The sequence below is a fragment of the Pelodiscus sinensis genome, chromosome 18 (assembly GCF_052426305.1).
Source record: "Pelodiscus sinensis isolate ZL-2025 chromosome 18, ASM5242630v1, whole genome shotgun sequence".
In the NCBI taxonomy this organism is placed as follows: Eukaryota; Metazoa; Chordata; order Testudines; family Trionychidae; genus Pelodiscus; species Pelodiscus sinensis.
In genome coordinates, this window is record NC_143069.1 from 653815 (window position 1) to 672314 (window position 18500).

Below are 18500 nucleotides of genomic sequence, written 5' to 3' on the forward strand. Positions count from 1 at the left end.
GCAACCCTGGTGCACAGCCCATGGCCCCCACAGCCGGGAGGTGGCCCAGAGCCCATGCACATGCGCACCCGGGGCCGCAACCCCCACATCTGCTTGGCCCCGGGGTCTCACAAAGCTCCAGCCTTGGCTGAGCCCTGCCCCTGGACCCCCCTTAGCTGAGCCTGCCCCCTGAACCCCCCTCTTGGCTGAGCCCTGCCCCTGAACCCCCCTCTTGGCTGAGCCCTGCCCCTGGACCCCCCTTAGCTGAGCTTGCCCCCTGAACCCCCTCCTGGCTGAGCCCTGCCCCCTCCTGGCTGAGCCCTGCCCCTGAACCCCCTCTTGGCTGAGCCCTGCCCCTGAACCCCCCTCTTGGCTGAGCCCTGCCCCTGGACCCCCCTTAGCTGAGCCTGCCCCCTGAACCCCCCTCTTGGCTGAGCCCTGCCCCCTGAACCCCCCTCTTGGCTGAGCCCTGCCCCCTCCTGGCTGAGCCCTGCCCCCTGAGCCCCCTCTTGGCTGAGCCTGCCCCCTGAACCTCCCTTAGCTGAGCCCTGCCCCCTCCTGGCTGAGCCCTGCCCCTGAACCCCCCTTAGCTGAGCCCTGCCCCCTCTTGGCTAAGCTCCACCCCTGAACCCCCTCTTAGCTGAGCCCTGCCCCCTCCTGGCTGAGCCCTGCCCCTGAACCCCCCTCTTAGCTGAGCCCTACCCCCTGAACCCCCCCTTAGCTGAGCCCTGCCCCCTCCTGGCTAAGCTCCACCCCTGAACCCCCACTCTAAAATGAGCCCCACCCACTCTGGGCTAAGCTCCATCCTTGAATCTCCTGGCTGAACCCCACCCCCTCTTGGCTGAGTCGTAAAATCCTAGAATTCCAGGGCTGGAAGAGACCTCAGGAGTCATCGAGTCCAGCCCATGCCCAAGGCAGGAGCAACCCAACTCAATCGGCCCAGCCAGGGCTCGGTCAAGCCGGGACTTAAACACCTCTAGGGATGGAGATTCCACCCCCCCCCCCCCACTCCCTAGGGAACCCAGCCCAGTGCTTCCCGATCCTCCTAGGGAAATCGTTTTTCCTAATATCCAACCTAGACCTCCCCCACTGTAACTTGAGACTATCGGTCCTCATTCTGCTATCCCCCACCCCTGAGAACAGCCTCTCTCCATCCTCTCTGGAACCTCCCTTCAGGGAGTTGAAGGCTGCTCTCAAATCCCCCCTCACTCTTCTCTTCTGCAGACTAAACAGACCCAAGTCCCTCAGCCTCTCCTCAGAGGTCATGTGCTCCAGCCCCCGAATCATTTTGGTTGCCTCTATTGGACCCTCTCCAATGCATCCACATCCCGTCTGTAGTGGGGGTCCCAGAACTGGACACAGTACTCCAGATGTGGCCTCACCAGAGCCGAATAAAGGGGAATGACGACATCTCTGGATCTGCTGGCAATGCTCCTCTTAATGCAACCTAATATGCCATTAGCCTTCTTGGCTACCAGGGCCCCCTGTTGACTCATATCCAGCTTCTCACCCACTGCAATCCCCAGGTCCCTTTCTACAGAACTGCTACTTAGCCAGTTGGTCCCCAGCCTGTACCAATGCTTGGGATTCTTCCATCCCAAGGGCAGGACTCTGCATTTGTCCTTGTTGACCCTCATCACATTTCTTTTAGCCCAATCCTCCAATGTGTCTAGGTCACTCTGGACCCTCTCCCTGCCCTCCAGCGTATCTACCTCTCCCCCAGCTTAGTGTCATCCGCAAACTTGCTAAGGGTACAATCCATCCCCTCATCCAGGTCATTAATAAAGATGTTGAACAAAACCGGCCCTAGAACCGATCCTTTGGGCACTCCACTTGAAACCAACTGCCAACGAGACATTGAGCCGTTGATCGCTACCTGTTGGGCCCAACAATCTAGCCAGCTTTCTATCCACTTTACAGTCCATATATCCAATCCATACTCTCTTAACTTGCTGGCTAGAATATTGGATGCATTAAATCCGGACCCATGGATTTGTGTATGTCTGCTTTTGTAAATAGTTCTCACCCTGTTCTTTCTCCACCGAGGGCTGCCCACCTCCTTCCCATACTGCATTGCTTACTGCAGTAGTCTGCGAGCTGACCTTGTCTGTGAAGACAGAGGCAAAGAAAGCATTGAGTACTTCAGCTTTTCCCACATCATCTGTCACTAGGATACTTCCCTCATCCAGTAAGGGCCCCACACCCTCTCTGATCACCCTCTTATTGCTAACATGCCAGTAGAAACCTTTCTTGTTCCCCTTCACATCCCTTGCTAGCTGCAATTCCAATTGCGCTTTCACCTTCCTGATCACTCCCCTGCATTCTCGAGCAATATATTTATATTCCTCTCTAGTCATCTGTCCAAGTTTCCACTTCTTATAAGCTTCCTTTTTGTGTTTAAGCTCACCAAGCCCGGTAAGCCAATCTGGTCACCTACCATATTTGCTTTTCTTACTGCACATTGGGAAGGTTTGTTCCTGTGCCTTCAATAAAGCTTCTTTAAAATACAGCCAGCTCTCCTGGACTCCTTTCCCCTTTATGTTAGCATTCCTGAGGGAGTCAAAGGCTGCTTGTCTGAAGTCCAGTGTGGATTTTGCTGCTCTCCTTTCTTCCTTTTGTCAGGATCCTGAAATCTACCATCTCATGGTCACTGCTGCCCAGGTTGCCACCCACATTTACTTCCCTATTAGTTCCTCCCTGTTTGTGAGCTGCAGGTCAAAATGTGCATGGCCCCTGGTTGGTTCCTTCAGCACTTAAGAACGTAAGAACGGCCAGACTGGGTCCCGACCAATAGTCCATCCAGCCCAGTGTCTTGTCGGCTGACAGTGGCCAATGCCAGATGCCCCAGAGGGAGGGAGCACAACAGGGAATCCTCACGTGATCCCTCCCCTGTCACCCACCTCCACACAGACAGAGGCCAGGGACACCATTCCCACCCATCCTGCCTAATAGCCATTGATGGACCTAGCCTCCATGAGTCCATCTAGCTCTTTTTTGAACCTGTTAAAGTTCTAGACTTCACCACATCCTGTGGCAGGGAGTTCCACAGGTTGATTGTGCCTCCTCCCCCCCTCCCCCCAGCAGTTCATGCCCTGCCCCGCTAGGGTACCAAGGCAGCACCAGAACCAATGAGATGCAGTGGCCTGAGGCTACCCTCCAATCAGAGCCCAGAAGACAGAAAGGCGGGTGAGGAACTGACGGGCAGGTGGTTGAGCCAATCGCCGTGGAGAATGTGTTGAGTGACGTTCAGGCTAACCAAAGGCGTCTGAAAGCAGCAGAGGCGCGACACAGTCAAGCCAATCAACGCCGACATTTTTTTGACTGACGTTCCGATTAACCAATGGAGTGTCGCAAGCGGCAACGCTTTGACTGGCTGAGGTAATGCGCGTCAGAGCGTTTTGAGTGACGCGCTGAGTGACCAATGGCCTGTCGAGAACGGTTTAGCCGAGCCAATGCCTTTCGGTAGAAGAAGGCGGTCTCTGTGCCAGGCGGTGAGGATGGGCGGGCAGCCGTTTGGACAGAAAGCGACTGTAGCCAATCAACTCGGTGGGCGGGATGGTGGACGCGCTTCAGCCAATGGCGCGTGAAGACGGCTGTGATGGGCAGGGGCGCGGGCGAATGAGCGCGGCATCCAGGGGCCGGCGGAGCCAATGGGGACGGAGGGCGGGCTGGCGGAGGGCGGGCGAAAGGCCTGGCCAATGAGCGGCGCGGGGCTCTGAGCGGCGTGGGGGCGGCCCAATAGGGGCGTGTCCGGGCCAGGCGGCGAGCGAGGCGCCATGTCGCGGCGGCGGTGGCGGGGCCCGCAGAGCGCGGAGGGCGGCGGCCGCGGCGGGGACATGGGGAAGATGGCGGGCGCCGGGGGCGGCGGCTCGGGCCGATACTACGGCGGGGGCGGCGAGGGCGGCCGGGCCCCGAAGCGCCAGAAGACGGAGAACGCGGAGCCGCCGCAGCACGGCCCGGGGGGCGGCCCCGGCGGGGGGGGCCCGGGGGCGGCCGGAGGGGTGAGGCTCGAGGGGGAGGGGCTGCGGGGCGCTCGAGGGGGGAGGGGCTGCGGGGTGGGGGAGGGGCGCTCGAGGGGGGAGGGGCTGCGGGCTGGGGGGTGGGCGCTCGAGGGGGGAGGGGCTGCGGGCTGGGGGGGTGGGCGCTCGAGGGGGGAGGGGCTGCGGGCTGGGGGACCGTGGGGGAGGGGAATGGGCGCTCGAGGGGGGAGGGGCTGCGAGGTGGGGGGACCGTGGGGGAGGGGAATGGGCGCTCGAGGGGGAGGGGCCAGGGGGAGGTGTGTAGGGAGCAGCGGGGGGTCTTGGGGGGGTTGGCAGGTGGAGGGGCTGGGGGGGGTGAGGAGCCTCTTGGGAGTGGGCCCCAGAGGGGGGCAGGGGTCCCGGGGCTGGAGCTGGGGGCGAGGGGAGGTGGGCTGTTGGGGTCTGGCAGGGCACTTGGGGGAAGGTGGAGTGCAGGGTAATTGCGGAAAGGGGCTGGCCCCGGTGGGCAGTGAGTTGGGGGGCCTGCAGATGGGGGATGGTGGATGTCCAGGGCCAGGATGGGGACTTTGTCCCTCCCCATCCTTTTCTGCCTTGGGTTTGTATCCACTGTGCTTGGCAGTGTCCATAGAACAAAGACCAGATCCACCCATGGTAGGAGGCCTGCAGGGGAAATTGATAGTGATCTTGGTGCCTGGCAGCACTTGGGGTCAAGTCCAGACTCTCCCCCCAGCATGCCTGCTCTGCAGGTCTATGTGTAGCGTTACATAGAGGGGAATAAAAGATTCACTCAGTGTATTGAGGGTTCAGTGCTTGGCATCATCTTCAGGGCAAAGTCATGATGTTTTTCTGCCATGTAGGGGTTCTTGGGGCTGATCTTCAGCATTCTGGGAGTATCTTTCACTGACCCTCAAGTGGCGCTGCTACAAGACCCGGGGGTCTCAGCCTATTTAGGCCTCCAGCAATCTGGTCTCTGCAGGGTCAGTCTCCCCAAATCTTGACAGACAGAAAGGGAGTGTTTCAGTTGTTAGCCTAATGTCCATGAGCTACTGCACGTTAAAACTATAATGAGCTTTAGTTATAGAGTGTAAAACATCTTTTAAAATATGTCTTTGTTTTGTCTCTCTAGGAAAACTATGATGATCCCCACAAAACTCCTGCTTCTCCAGTTGTCCATATCCGGGGGCTGATTGATGGTGTTGTGGAAGCTGATCTTGTGGAGGCCCTGCAGGAGTTTGGGCCCATCAGGTAATGCAAATGTATTAGTCAAGCAGAAAATTTGGATTCACATGTGATTCAGTTATCAGCTTTCACATTTATTCTTGCATTAATTTGAGCTAGATGCTGAAAACAATAGTGAATAATATACTTAAAAGTTTGTTAACCTGCTCTCCATTTGCTGTATGTTTGAGATTAACTTAAGTTCTCTCCTTCCTAGTTATGTGGTGGTGATGCCTAAGAAGAGACAGGCCCTGGTGGAGTTTGAGGATATTCTCGGCGCCTGCAATGCTGTGAACTATGCAGCAGACAACCAGATCTACATAGCAGGGCACCCTGCATTTGTCAACTATTCCACCAGCCAGAAAATATCCCGTCCTGGAGACACAGATGATTCAAGGGGGGTCAACAATGTGCTACTCTTCACCATTCTGAACCCCATCTATTCGATTACAACGGTGCGTGGGGGTTCTAATTCCAGGTTCCTTTAGTGGGGCAGACTTAACCTCTCTAACCCTGGGGCAGTCTGTGTCCCTCCCTGCAGACTGCATAATGGCTCAAGAACTTGGTTGCATATATCAGTGCAAGAGGAAGTTTGAGACATACTACGTTTTGCATCTGTTTGTGGTCTTGTTCTAAATAGCTGAGTTAGTTTGTGCAAGCCCACCTAACAGGGTGAAATAGGTTATTCTAAAGGCAAATGCAGGGGAATAATTACCCCGAATCAAAGTGAGAAACTAAAATTGTAGCTTTGGATGAAGGAAAGTGAGTAGGTAGCCATGCAGAATATCCATGTGTGCTATGCAAATTATTTAGCAGTAAAACCTCAGCCCTCAGTTGCGGTGATCTTGCTATCCTAATGCTTTTAAATGCAGTCAGTCAATTGTATCCACATCTTGTGCTGAGGCTTCTAGCAAGGTCCGCTGCAGACTGCTTTCTAGAACTGAAAGGCTGGGCCATTAGTGCAATATCAATTAAGTTCTTAATGTGATTCCAATATTCGTTTGTCTCTTCCTTCCACAGGATGTGCTGTATACCATCTGCAACCCGTGTGGTCCTGTGCAAAGGATTGTTATCTTCAGGAAGAATGGGGTCCAGGCTATGGTGGAATATCCTTTTTCGCTGTTTGGGTGTGTCTACACAATGGGATACAGTCAAATTAAGATACACAACTTCAGCTATGTTAATTGCGCAGCTGAAGTCAAAGTACCTTAATTCGACTTTTGGCGCTGTCCACACTGCAGGAAGCTGAAGGGAGAACACTCTCCCTTTGACTTCCCTTACTCCTTGTGGAAGCAGGACTGCTGGCCTCAACCAGAGTGCCCCTCTCAGCTCGAATTAGCGTGTTTTCACTAGACCCGTTAATTCAAACCCTGGAAGATCAAAAGTGGCAGCTTCGATCTTCTCTGTAGTTGTAGACCTGCCCTTTAAGACTACTTGTGCTCTTCAGTGTTTATTTCTGTTTTATCCTTCCCGAGTTGATCTCAACACCAAGTGTTGGGTTCAGACTAAACCGTTGAAGTGTGCTGAGTTTAGAACATAAAAAACCCTTTCGCTCCAGTCATTTTTTTTGTGAGAATGCTTATGCTCCCAGGAGAAGTTACTTTGAATAGAGGTACGAGGGTCTTGCATTTTCCACGTCCTTAACAAAAGATGCTTAACTGAGAATAGCAAAACTCAGTTATTGTGGGTGAGGCTTTGTGATTGCAGCATGGAGCTGAGAGCAAGAATGTGCTTGCACTTCTGCTAGTGACTACCTACTTTGTAAAGAGGGAATCCTAGAACTCTCACAATCCAGCTGCCACAGTTACACTCCAGGTAGGGTTGTGTGGTTTTTAGGGTTATAGAAGCACAAATTATTATGTGGAGCCTTTTTAACTGCAGGAGGAGGAGCAGGAAGCAGACCGTAGCATCCTGCGCACTATAGGATCACCTCATAATTGTCCTGCTCCTAAAGAATTGCTATGCACAACTCTGTACTGAATGTGCTAAATACTCTAAACATTTCCTTAATGTTCAAAACGTTTGACTCTGTGCAGAGTGCGCAGAGGGCCAAGGCATCTTTGAATGGGGCAGATATTTATTCTGGGTGTTGCACTCTAAAGATTGAATATGCCAAGGTAAGTGACTGAAAACATGGATAGCTACTTGTTAAGTTGTGCTTATCGAGATGTTGGATTGAATGCAGAATGAATCTGTACAAAACTATGTATCTGCTGTGAAAGAAAGCATAACTCAGGCTCACACTTTTTTCACAATTCCTCCCCCCATCAGAAATACAGATTTGTACCTCTGTGTGAATGTAAAAATAAACAGGAAGACAATGTTAGGTCAGGAAATTTAGGACTGCTGCATTCTCTTCACATTGTTGGAAGAGTTTTCTTCTAGTGGTTAGAAAAGGGGAATGCGAGCAAGGACTCATGGGTTCTGTAAGGGGTACCACCATTGATTTCCTGGTGATCCTGAGCAAGTCACTTACCCATCTTTGTAAAATGGGACTAATTCTCTAACTGGTGAAGAAGCAGGAAGGTTTAGTTAGTGAGGGATTGCTTTGTGATCCTGGAGCAGAAGGTGCTGTATCCTAGCTGCCTCATGTAGGTTTCACAGTTGTTCTGTCCGACCTAGAACTCTCACTGTGTGAAATGAAGTAATGATCGAGTGGTTGTTTTTGCAGCCTACACGTTTGAATGTGTTCAAGAACGATCAGGACACCTGGGATTATACAAACCCCAATCTCAGTGGACAAGGTAACCTTGATGGACAGCTTTGTAACTATACACAAACTTTGCTTGTCGGTTGACTCGCGCACTTCATAGCTGACTCATGTTATGTAATGCCATTGGTCTGCCTCCTAATTTCTGTTACAACTGTATCTAAATTGACACATGGTGTAGGCCGATGCAAAACGGGGAAGAGTGGTGGTTCGGTTATCTTAAAATCAAATGTTTGTTACCGGGGACTCATGGGTGGCTTATACTATGTATTTGCTGCCTGACTGCATCAGTTAAATGTTAGGAATAAAGGAACCTCATGCATAAGTGGTTTTAAGGTGTTTTGGGGCAAGGACAGTCTTCGGGGGCAAGTGAGGGCTTAAATGCCATTGCTTTCTTACATGGGAAATTTACAGCTTGTCACCTGATACAACTGCAGGCCTTTTGTGCATGACTTTGAATGCTGAGCTGCATTACAATCGCTAGTTTCTTCATTATGCTGGAAAGTAACAAGAAAATTCCCCTTGAGCTGGTGGATAGGTCTCTCAGCTCAAGGGTAGTGGAATGTGGGGCTGGGTTATAGGTATGGGCATGTGGGTGAACGTTTTACACAAATGTAACGAACATAGAGGGACGTACAGAAATCTGTAAAACTAGTGACTGACTGCTCCCCTCTTTGGAAGCATTCAGGGACAAATTACATAGAATCTGTGTGATGCTGAACAGGCGTGTGTGTTCAGATCGCAGCCATAGATGCCTGCTTCAGACTTACCGTTTCGGTCAAAGGTCTCTGGAAACCCCGTGCTTGGGGTTTTTGAAACTTCTGCCTACTGTGCAGAGGAGTGTGAAATAAACAGCTGGGACTGAGTTACTGTTCGAGCAGCTCGTGCATCAGTTGAAGTGATTGTATCTGGTGTGTTTCCCTGTATTTCTTGAAATGGTACAATCTGTTGGGCAATATTGTCTTGCTTCGTGTTTTAAAACCAGGGTGTGGAGCTATTTGTGGCCCCAGCTGATACGAGTTTAGAGGATCTCTCCAGAACTGGGGGTGTGCTCCCTTCAGAGAGGTTCCTTTTTTCCCCTTTAAGGAATCTGGGAGAGGCTACTTGGGACACCTGCCATGCTCCATTGTTGCCTCCACAGGCCATTCTCCCTCATTGCATGATCAAAAGTGCGCTCTTCGAGGGGTGCTGAGTAAATGCCTGGAGACCGGAGCAGCTCCCATGTGGTGGACACCCCTGTTTTTAAAAGCTGAAAACTTATTAATATGCTGAAGCAAGCAATGGCATTACATGACCTAACAAAACAGAAACAAATTTCTCCTCCAAGGTACATAACTAGATGTGCAGAGCTGCAGGGGCTAGTTGCAGGGCTGTGCATTTCTTTAGATGCATCTTGGCTTGCCTGAGATGAGGCTGGGAAATGAGGGTGGTGTATTAACCTGGCCTTTCCCAGCTCTGAGCAGTTTATATATATAACCCTGGGGGACCGTACTACAGTGGACGTCCCGAATTGGCCGCGGCCTGCCTCTGCACATTCCTCACACCACACAGTGTAGGAACCTCACTAGCTCTTCCTGGAGAAAACACGCATCATCCTTACGTACCAGAAACAGCAGCAGATTGAGCTCATTACATCAAGAACACAACACCGTGGTCCAAGAAACATCTACAAGCACAGAGAGAGAGAGAGAGACAGAGAGAGAGGAAAAAAAGACGCAACATGCCACAGCAGACATTATTCTTACTAATCAAAGCCTAACAAACTCTGAACCCAAGAATGTACACAGAACTAGGAAACACAGAACAGAGGGTTCTCAAAACAAGTCCACCAGCGCATTTCGGAGAATGGAATAGATCTCAGTGGCCATCCAAGACATAGGATGCTCTCCATATCAACATGGTTTGGTTTGGGAGGGCAGTTCTTTTGGTTATACTGCTTTCCCGCAGTCCTCAGCTGCCAACATATCAGCGCCAAGTGGAGACAAACAAAAACCAAACCAAAGGCACACAGATCCCTAAGAGGCTGTAGCTGGGGTGCAGTCTGGTGCACGCGTGCATAACGGGGCACTTGACCCAAGGCACATTCCATAACAGAGGAGACACGCACACTGGAGAACTACACAGAGCCAGAAGCACCATTTTGTTACAGCACTACACAAGTTCAGGAGATGAAACATGGAAGGAACACTCTCATTTATACACCTTTATGTCCTCTTTCTTGGTTCCTTCCGAGGACAAAACATCTGTGAGACCTTTTAAAGATTTTACTTAAAAAAAATTTTGTAGCAGTTTTGTGCCTTTGACTTGTATTTATGACTCTGAAACCATATGATGCAGGGTCGCAGTGTATGTTTGATGGGACGCCATCTTTCAGAACTGTGCTAACTCACTGTTGAAGCGTCCAATGGTAAGAGAAATACAGACTTTTTATGTGACAATGGACATTGTACTGTGTACTCCTGCTGTAAGTAGCCCTTTTCAATCTTTGTAATGACTGATTGTTGGAATAAACCTGTATGAAACTCAGTTGTGTTTAAAACAAACTGTACGGTTACATGAATGTTACGCATTGTATATGATGGCTCATTTTAACCTATGACTGCTGTTGCTTTGCTACCATGCTTGTATAAGTCACTCCCTCTTCCTCTGTTTGGGCGGGAGATACTTTGCCATGTTTTGTTTTGTTTTTTCCATTGCTATTAAGAACTAGCAGTGTCCTGGAGGCAGGAGTACTTCAGTATTGTTTCTGTCACACAGTCACCTGGGACACTCGTCCTTGTGTTTCTCTCCCTTGTCAGGCATGTCTGCTGACTCAGCTCTGAAACGTGCCCAGCTCTCTAGTCAGGTGAAGCTGGGAAGTCCTGTATTTGACACAGGTTGCATTACAAGATGCTGTAACTTGTCTGTGTGTAGGTTCCGAAATAGGAGTTGGAATTGTGACAGTGGCAGTAGTTCTAACAAATGAAAATGCAGTTGTGTGTCCTACAAAACTAACGTCTTACTCAAATAGGCCAGTCTGGCCTGTTAGCCTAGAGCAGTGTGTCACACTGTAGTTCCGTGGCTGGGATCTCACGTGGTCCATGCTAGGAGCCGGGTTGGGAAGCTCTGGAGGGAGCTGCATCTACCCCTCCTTGGCCTTTGAGGAGTGTCACTTGTAATGCCGGCCTTAGGTGAAATGGAGATCCTGTGGAACAGGGGCCTTGAATCTCCCCTGCCAGACAAATCTTAAAATGTTGGAGGCAGTTGCTGGCTAGAAAATGGTGCAAACCTTGTGGGCAGCTGGGGGTTACAATGTGATTTAAAGGAATTAGGACAAGGACTTGGTCCGTCCAGGTAAACCCAGGCATATAACCTATTGTGGCATTGTCCCTCTCTGGTTGAGTTCTTAACTCCCCTTTCTTTCTCCAGGGGATCCTGGCGGTAACCCGAACAAGCGTCAGAGGCAGCCCCCTCTCCTCGGGGACCATCCTGCAGAGTATGGTATGGATCTGGCGTGGCGGGGGTGTCCGTGGGAGTGTCTTGCCTTAATATGAATGGCTCTGATCCGGGTGTCTCCACAGGAGGGCCTCACGGTGGATACCACAGTCATTACCATGATGAGGGTTACGGCCCTCCTCCGCCTCACTACGAAGGGAGAAGGATGGGACCTCCTGTTGGTGGCCACCGCAGGGGCCCAAGTCGCTATGGCCCTCAGTATGGACATCCTCCTCCCCCACCTCCGCCCCCTGAGTATGGGCCGCATGCTGACAGCCCTGTGCTGATGGTGTACGGCTTAGACCAGTCCAAGATGAACTGCGACAGGGTCTTCAATGTCTTCTGCCTCTATGGAAATGTGGAGAAGGTGAGAGGAGCAGTGAATGGCTCCTTGTGGCCTTGTGTCGTGTGCCTGGCAGAGTTCAGGGTCCTGGGCTTGGGACTTGCTGCCGTCCAAGTCTGCTGGGTTTGGCTTTGAAATTGTGCAGCACGACTTCTTTCTCGTGTCCCATCATCTCTGCTTGAGCCCGGTGCAAATCTGGTCTGCTGGGGTGTGATGACTTGCAGCTAGCCTGCCAGAGACTGCTTGCAATCTGAAACTATTCTCTGCCTTGGGGACAAGGCTGCGGGAGTGCAGTGATTGTTGATGAGTTTGGGTCTTCACAGTGCTGGGGACGGGGTGGCGAAGGAATGGAAGGAGGAAGCAATCCACTAAACTCCAATGAAGTCAACTAGAAAGCAAAGCTGGAAGCCTGGCTGTGACCTGGATCTGTCTGAAGCAGTTCAAATGTGTAAAAGCTGGGCGGTCTGCAGTGTTGTAGCTGTGTGTGTGTGTAGCCTAACATATGACAAAGCGGGTGACTTCATATCTTTTTATTGGACCAGCTTTTATTGGTGAAAGGGACCAAGTGTTGACTTACATGGACATGAGGAACTCTGAAAGCTTGTCTGTTTCACCAGTAGAATTTGGTCTAATAAAAGGGAGTTTTTCACCCACCTCTTTCAAACCGATGTGAAAGAATTTACCTTCCAGTGTTTCTCTTCATGAAAATAAATATCTGGTGCTCACATCAAGGGTATGTTGTGTCTTAGGTGAAGTTCATGAAGAGCAAGCCGGGCGCAGCCATGGTGGAGATGGCAGATGGTTATGCTGTGGATCGAGCAATCACTCACCTCAACAACAGCTTCATGTTTGGACAGAAACTGAATGTGTGGTGGGTCTCTCGAGATGCTTTGTGGTCTTGTTTTCTTGTGAGATCTTGGGGGGGGGGGGGGGGGCAGGGAGCCTGTCTGTCCCCAGCAGGAAACTGCATGTTAGTAACAAGCTTTGCGCTTCTCGTCTTGCAGTGTATCCAAACAGCAGGCCATCATGCCTGGCCAGTCCTATGGGCTAGAGGATGGCTCATGCAGCTACAAGGACTTCAGTGGCTCTCGGAATAACAGGTTTTCAACCCCAGAGCAGGCCGCAAAGAACAGGATCCAGCACCCCAGCAATGTGCTTCACTTCTTCAATGCGCCGCTGGAGGTGACGGAAGACAACTTTTATGAGGTAGGCGTGGTCAGGCGACAGGTAGCTGTATGGTCAGATTAACATTTTCCCCTCTTCCGATTTCTGGCTCTCATGCCTTTTGCATACAGCTCCTAGCCTAGTGTAGGTCTCCGCCTCGAAGACCCCCACTGGGTTCTGTTGGAACGGATACATTTCGTAGTAATGAACTTGGCAAGTAGTAGATCTAGAATGTAGCTATTCCTGTTTCTTTTTGGGGTGCCCCTTTTCCACTGAGGCATTATGACATGCTCGAGGTCTCTTCCCATCACTTCCCTGGTTTCCCCCCCCGCCAAACGAAAGTGTCTTGATGGTCAAGGGTTAATATAGTGACTGGCATTCGACCCTAGTGTGCATGCCCCATGCAGAAGCCTTTCTCATGTTTTCTCTTACTTGGTCTGTTTTGTAAGGCACAACGTGTGGGGTTATGCTGCAAACTGAAAGTTCCCCCAGACCTTTAGGATGTGTGTGGTGTTTAAAAAAGCATAACATTCCCGTACAATAGGCGGTGGTTTGATAAGACTTCGTTTTTGATACGGTGCCCAAGCCATTCCATGGAACCTTTCTTAACTGGAAAAACTCTTGTCAATTTTGAATGAGAGCATTCTGATACACCTGCTGTAATGAGCAACCAAAGTGTCTAATACCCTTCTGTGTACTCCAACTAATTATTTGTCTATAGCACAGCACTAAGGGCACATTTGTGGATTTAGACCCCATTGTGCTAGGCTAGTGATAAGTGTGCACCCTACCAGACTGGATGAAGTTTGGTTTAGAGGCGAGTTGTAATTACATTTTACTTGATGTGCTGCTATCTCTGAACACTTGTCTGTCTTCCCATCAGATTTGTGATGAGCTGGGAGCAAAGAGGCCAGCTTCTGTCAAGGTGTTTTCAGGAAAAAGTAAGTAAGCCCTTACACATAGTGCAACTTTCCTTAGGGACCAGGGAAAAAATGGATGTCTAGTGGGAGGGGGAGCATCTAACTAAAGAGGCACAAAATTGTACAGGGAAACCTTGGGACTATTGGAAGTGGCTGTTGGGAGGCCAGGCCCAGAACGTAGCTTTCGGTGTACTCCCTCCTGCGGGTAAAGTTGTGGCACGGCTGTGTTCTGAGGGGCATACCCAGCTTCAGGTTATTGGCAGGGCTCGCCGAGACGTGGTATGCGCAGATCGTCCGAACCCGGCTCTTCTGGGTTGTAATCTACTCGCCATGGCGAGTAGGTGACATAGTTTGTCGAGCCCTGAATAGGAGTTGGAATCTTGAACTGCAGTTGGAGCCTGGGCCCCAGGCCTTGACTTAGCAAAGGGAGAGAACAAACACGCCTTAGCAGATTGTTCTTCAGCCACTTGGGTTGGATGATTCTGCTGAGCGAAGGACGCTCCCTGCAAGGTCCCCATTTGAGCCTCCCCATGCTACGCCACCTTTCCATCCGAGGACTGGGTCGGGGAATGAGTATCTGGCCATCATTTGGACCTGACAGTATAAATGAGGGAGGGTAAAGAAATGGCTCGAGTGGAACCAAAACTACTAGATTCAACCCAAAAGAACCTTCCTGGGCTTGGGGGGGGGGGGGGGGGGGGGGGCTGTGATACGCAGGAGCTCAGACTAGGTGACTAGGTCCCCTTTGGCCTTAGTCTCTCATGACAAATCTCACCTCCCTCAAGTGCAATTGTAACAATTGGCTTGTGAAGGTGTTTCTGCTGTTCCCAGCCCAGATGTCTGAGACCCATAGAGCGGGGCCCAGAGCTCTTACGTAGCAATGTGCTGTTATCCTGCTGTGTCCTGCTCGTATAGTGATGTGCGCACACTTGTAACCTCCAGTGTTCCGATCAGGTGAAAGAAGCTCTTCCGGCTTGCTAGAATGGGATTCAAAAAGCGAGGCCCTGGAGACCCTGTCATTCCTGAACCATTACCAGATGAAAAACCCAAGTAAGACTTGCCATACACTCATGCTTGGGGGCTCTTGGCTTAATGTGTAAGTCTTGGTCCAGGAGAGTGGGTAGTGATGGAGCAAATGCTTTCCAATCTTTGGTAGACGTCTAATTCAGTCAGCAGCCAGACTCGGGTAAGCATTGTTCCCTCTCATCTTTTCCATCCATGTGCTGAACAAATGTTTATGGGCACCAAGGCACGTGCTCATGTGCGCCACCAGTAGAAACCAAAACCTAGCTGTGGGCGCTCTGCTAGTCAGCTGGTCGGCATTGGAATTTCTCCTGAGTGGCTGCACAAGCGGGTAGCTTGCAGGGGACATTGGTCAGAAGCCTGGTCGGTTAAATGCTGAGATTGACTGGCACCTTAAAGACTAACCAGTTGATTTTGGGCATAAGCTTTTGTGGGTAAAACACACTTCGTCAGATCCCTCTGGCACAGTGTGTTTTACCACGAAAGCTTGTGCCCAGATAACTGGACTCCTCCTTGTCGCAGATGCAGCCTGCCAGGGCAACCCCTCCGAGCCTTGTGATTCGTTGTCTTCTGAAATGGCCACGGTCTGTCCGAGGGAGTTGCTGAGCTAATACGATGGAGGGTTCCCATCTACCCTGCTTTGTAGCTTCCTGTGAACTGAGATTTGACAGGCTGCCCTCGAGCAGATTAGAGTGGTGGGAGGACACATGCTCCTGCTGTGTAGGAGGGAGCTGGAATGGTCCAGGGTGGTATTTTCTGCTCTGTCATTGACCTGCTAAGTCTGTCCTCTCCTCTGCAGAGAGGGGATAATGCGTCTAACCTGAGGGAGAGATGGGACTTAAAGCGCATAATGAGCTTTCCGATCCTCTCTGCTAAAAGGTGCTAGAGCTACAGTGAATCTGAGCAAAGAATAACCCTTTCTCCTGTTCGTTCTTGTAGATGGGCCCTACCCATACACACTGAAACTCTGCTTCTCAACTGCTCAGCATGCCTCGTAAGTGCTGCCCAGGACAGGCCAGGAACAGGAGCTTCCTTCCGTTCTTTCTGCTGCCTTTGAACAAGTTCTTGTATTCCTTTTTTTTAATGCCCCAGTTTAGTAGAAGTTACCCCTAGTGAAGACATGTCAGCTGGGAGAAGTGAAGCGGTCTGGCTCCCACATACTTTAAATTTTTAAAATTACTGTACATGTGATTTGTTTTCCCATTCATATTTTGTGCTGCCTGTGTTACTGGCACATTTCAATAAAACTGTTTGGAAAATAAAAAACGAACTGTGTTTGATCCTAAATATCAATGGCATCAAGAGCTGTTCCCTTAGATTCGGGAGTTTAGTAAACTGAGAATGGTGTGGCTTTCCCATTCGTCTGGGGGAACAAAATAAGTTGTAACCAAGATCTTCAGTTTGTGACATCACTCATCAGTGTACATTTGACATAAGATGTGGTTAGTTTGAAACTAGCCCAAACCACCTCCTAAGACAGGGTGTTACTGTCCAGAGAGCTGTTAGCATGGACTTGACGTTCCTTATTTTGTGTTTTCAATTTTTCAAGTGCTATTACTGGCAAGTGTACTGCTAAATAAAGCTTGTTTTCAAAGCAAATGCAGCATGAGTGGAATACGGAGATTTGTTTGCCATTAGATGGAAACCTTGTGTAACTATGCATGGTGCTTTAGGTGGAAAACAACCTTTCATTTGTATAACGCCACTAGTACCCATTGAAACAAAATACAGGACTGTGTAGCACTTCAAAGACTAACAAGATGGTTTATTAGGTGATGAGCTTTCGTGGGCCAGACCCGCTTCCTCAGATCAAATAGTGGAAGAAAATAGTCACAACCATATATACCAAAGGATACACATGAAAAGGACAAATCACATTTCAGAACAGAAGGGGGATGGAGGAGGGGGGAAAGGGGGAGGTAAATGTCTGAGCTAATGACATTAGAGGTGATGATTGGGGAAGCTCTCTTGGTAATGGGTAAGATAATTAGCGCCTTTATTCAAATGGGAGTGTAAAGTGCCGAACCTCCACCCCCGCTGTGCCCAGTGTGTGTGGGGCAAGGCAGTGTCCCCTCCTGTGCCCAGTGTGTGTGGGGCAAGGCAATGGCCCCTCCTGTGCCCAGTGTGTGGGGGGCAAGGCAGTGTCCCCTCCTGTGCCCAGTGTGTGGGGGGCAAGGCAATGGCCCCTCCTGTGCCCAGTGTGTGGGGGGCAAGGCAGTGTCCCCTCCTGTGCCCAGTGTGTGGGGGGCAAGGCAGTGTCCCCTCCTGTGCCCAGTGTGTGTGGGGCAAGGCAATGGCCCCTCCTGTGCCCAGTGTGTGTGGGGCAAGGCAATGGCCCCTCCTGTGCCCAGTGTGTGTGGGGCAAGGCAATGTCCCCTCCTGTGCCCAGTGTGTGTGGGGCAAGGCAGTGTCCCCTCCTGTGCCCAGTGTGTGTGGGGCAAGGCAATGGCCCCTCCTGTGCCCAGTGTGTGGGGGGCAAGGCAATGGCCCCTCCTGTGCCCAGTGTGTGGGGGGCAGGGCAATGGCCCCTCCTGTGCCCAGTGTGTGTGGGGCAGGGCAATGGCCCCTCCTGTGCCCAGTGTGGGGGGCAAGGCAGTGGCCCCTCCTGTGCCCAGTGTGTGGGGCAGGGCAATGGCCCCTCCTGTGCCCAGTGTGTGTGGGGCAGGGCAATGGCCCCTCCTGTGCCCAGTGTGGGGGGGGGGGCAGGGCAGTGGCCCCTCCTGTGCCCAGTGTGGGGGGCAGGGCAGTGTCCCCTCCTGTGCCCAGTGTGGGGGGCAGGGCAATGGCCCCTCCTGTGCCCAGTGTGGGGGGCAGGGCAATGGCCCCTCCTGTGCCCAGTGTGGGGGGCAAGGCAATGTCCCCTCCTGTGCCCAGTGTGGGGGGCAGGGCAGTGTCCCCTCCTGTGCCCAGTGTGGGGGGCAGGGCAATGGCCCCTCCTGTGCCCAGTGTGTGGGGGGCAAGGCAATGTCCCCTCCTGTGCCCAGTGTGGGGGGGGCAGGGCAGTGGCCCCTCCTGTGCCCAGTGTGGGGGGCAGGGCAATGGCCCCTCCTGTGCCCAGTGTGGGGGGCAGGGCAGTGGCCCCTCCTGTGCCCAGTGTGTGGGGGGCAGGGCAGTGTCCCCTCCTGTGCCCAGTGTGTGGGGCAAGGCAATGGCCCCTCCTGTGCCCAGTGGGGGGCAGGGCAATGTCCCCTCCTGTGCCCAGTGTGTGTGGGGCAGGGCAATGGCCCCTCCTGTGCCCAGTGTGTGGGGCAAGGCAATGTCCCCTCCTGTGCCCAGTGGGGGGCAGGGCAATGTCCCCTCCTGTGCCCAGTGTGGGGGGCAGGGCAATGGCCCCTCCTGTGCCCAGTGTGTGGGGGGCAGGGCAATGGCCCCTCCTGTGCCCAGTGTGGGGGGCAGGGCAGTGGCCCCTGCTGAGCGCGTGGGGGTGACACTAGGAGCCGCACCGTGCGGGGCACGAGCTGGATTCTGCTCTGGCCATGGGGCGCTCCACGTGCGGGGCTGGCAGGGGCGAGGGGCCGGTGTCCGGCCGGGGGGGGGGGGGAGCCGGGCCTGCAGCCCCCCCCCCCTCGCGTGCTCCCGTCGCTGCTTCCCCAGGGCCGGGGGGGAGGGCGGCCCCGTCCCCCACTTCCGGTCCCGCCGGGCTGTGGCGCTCTAGCGGGGGGGCACTTCCGCCGGGCGGGGAGGCCGCG

General features: G+C 52.3%; 1 protein-coding gene across 2 annotated transcripts; it reads left to right on the plus strand.

The window, feature by feature from the left end:
* Nucleotides 1-3725: 3725 nt before the first annotated feature.
* HNRNPL (heterogeneous nuclear ribonucleoprotein L) lies at nt 3726-16077 on the plus strand. Of its 2 annotated transcripts, none has more exons than XM_075917248.2 (13): nt 3726-3980; nt 5086-5204; nt 5395-5632; nt 6198-6283; nt 7198-7294; nt 7849-7921; nt 11296-11367; nt 11448-11728; nt 12454-12575; nt 12709-12910; nt 13752-13809; nt 14731-14838; nt 15751-16077. In XM_075917248.2, the coding sequence occupies exons 1-13, from the start codon at nt 3756-3758 to the stop codon at nt 15807-15809; spliced, it is 1740 nt and encodes a 579-aa protein (XP_075773363.1). In that variant the 5' UTR covers nt 3726-3755; the 3' UTR covers nt 15810-16077. The 2 variants fall into 2 exon arrangements, with proteins under 2 accessions (XP_075773363.1, XP_075773364.1); XM_075917249.2 differs by having other exon boundaries at nt 14743-14838.
* Nucleotides 16078-18500: the final 2423 nt, after the last annotated feature.

Bases quoted from the DNA above. Each gene is read 5' to 3' on its own strand.
- HNRNPL (XM_075917248.2), top strand. From the start codon at position 3,756: ATGTCGCGGCGGCGGTGGCGGGGCCCGCAGAGCGCGGAGGGCGGCGGC. The intron at 5,205-5,394 runs GTAATGCAAATG...TCTCCTTCCTAG, and splicing joins CAGGAGTTTGGGCCCATCAG to TTATGTGGTGGTGATGCCTA. The intron at 6,284-7,197 runs ATATCCTTTTTC...AATGTTCAAAAC, and splicing joins GGGGTCCAGGCTATGGTGGA to GTTTGACTCTGTGCAGAGTG.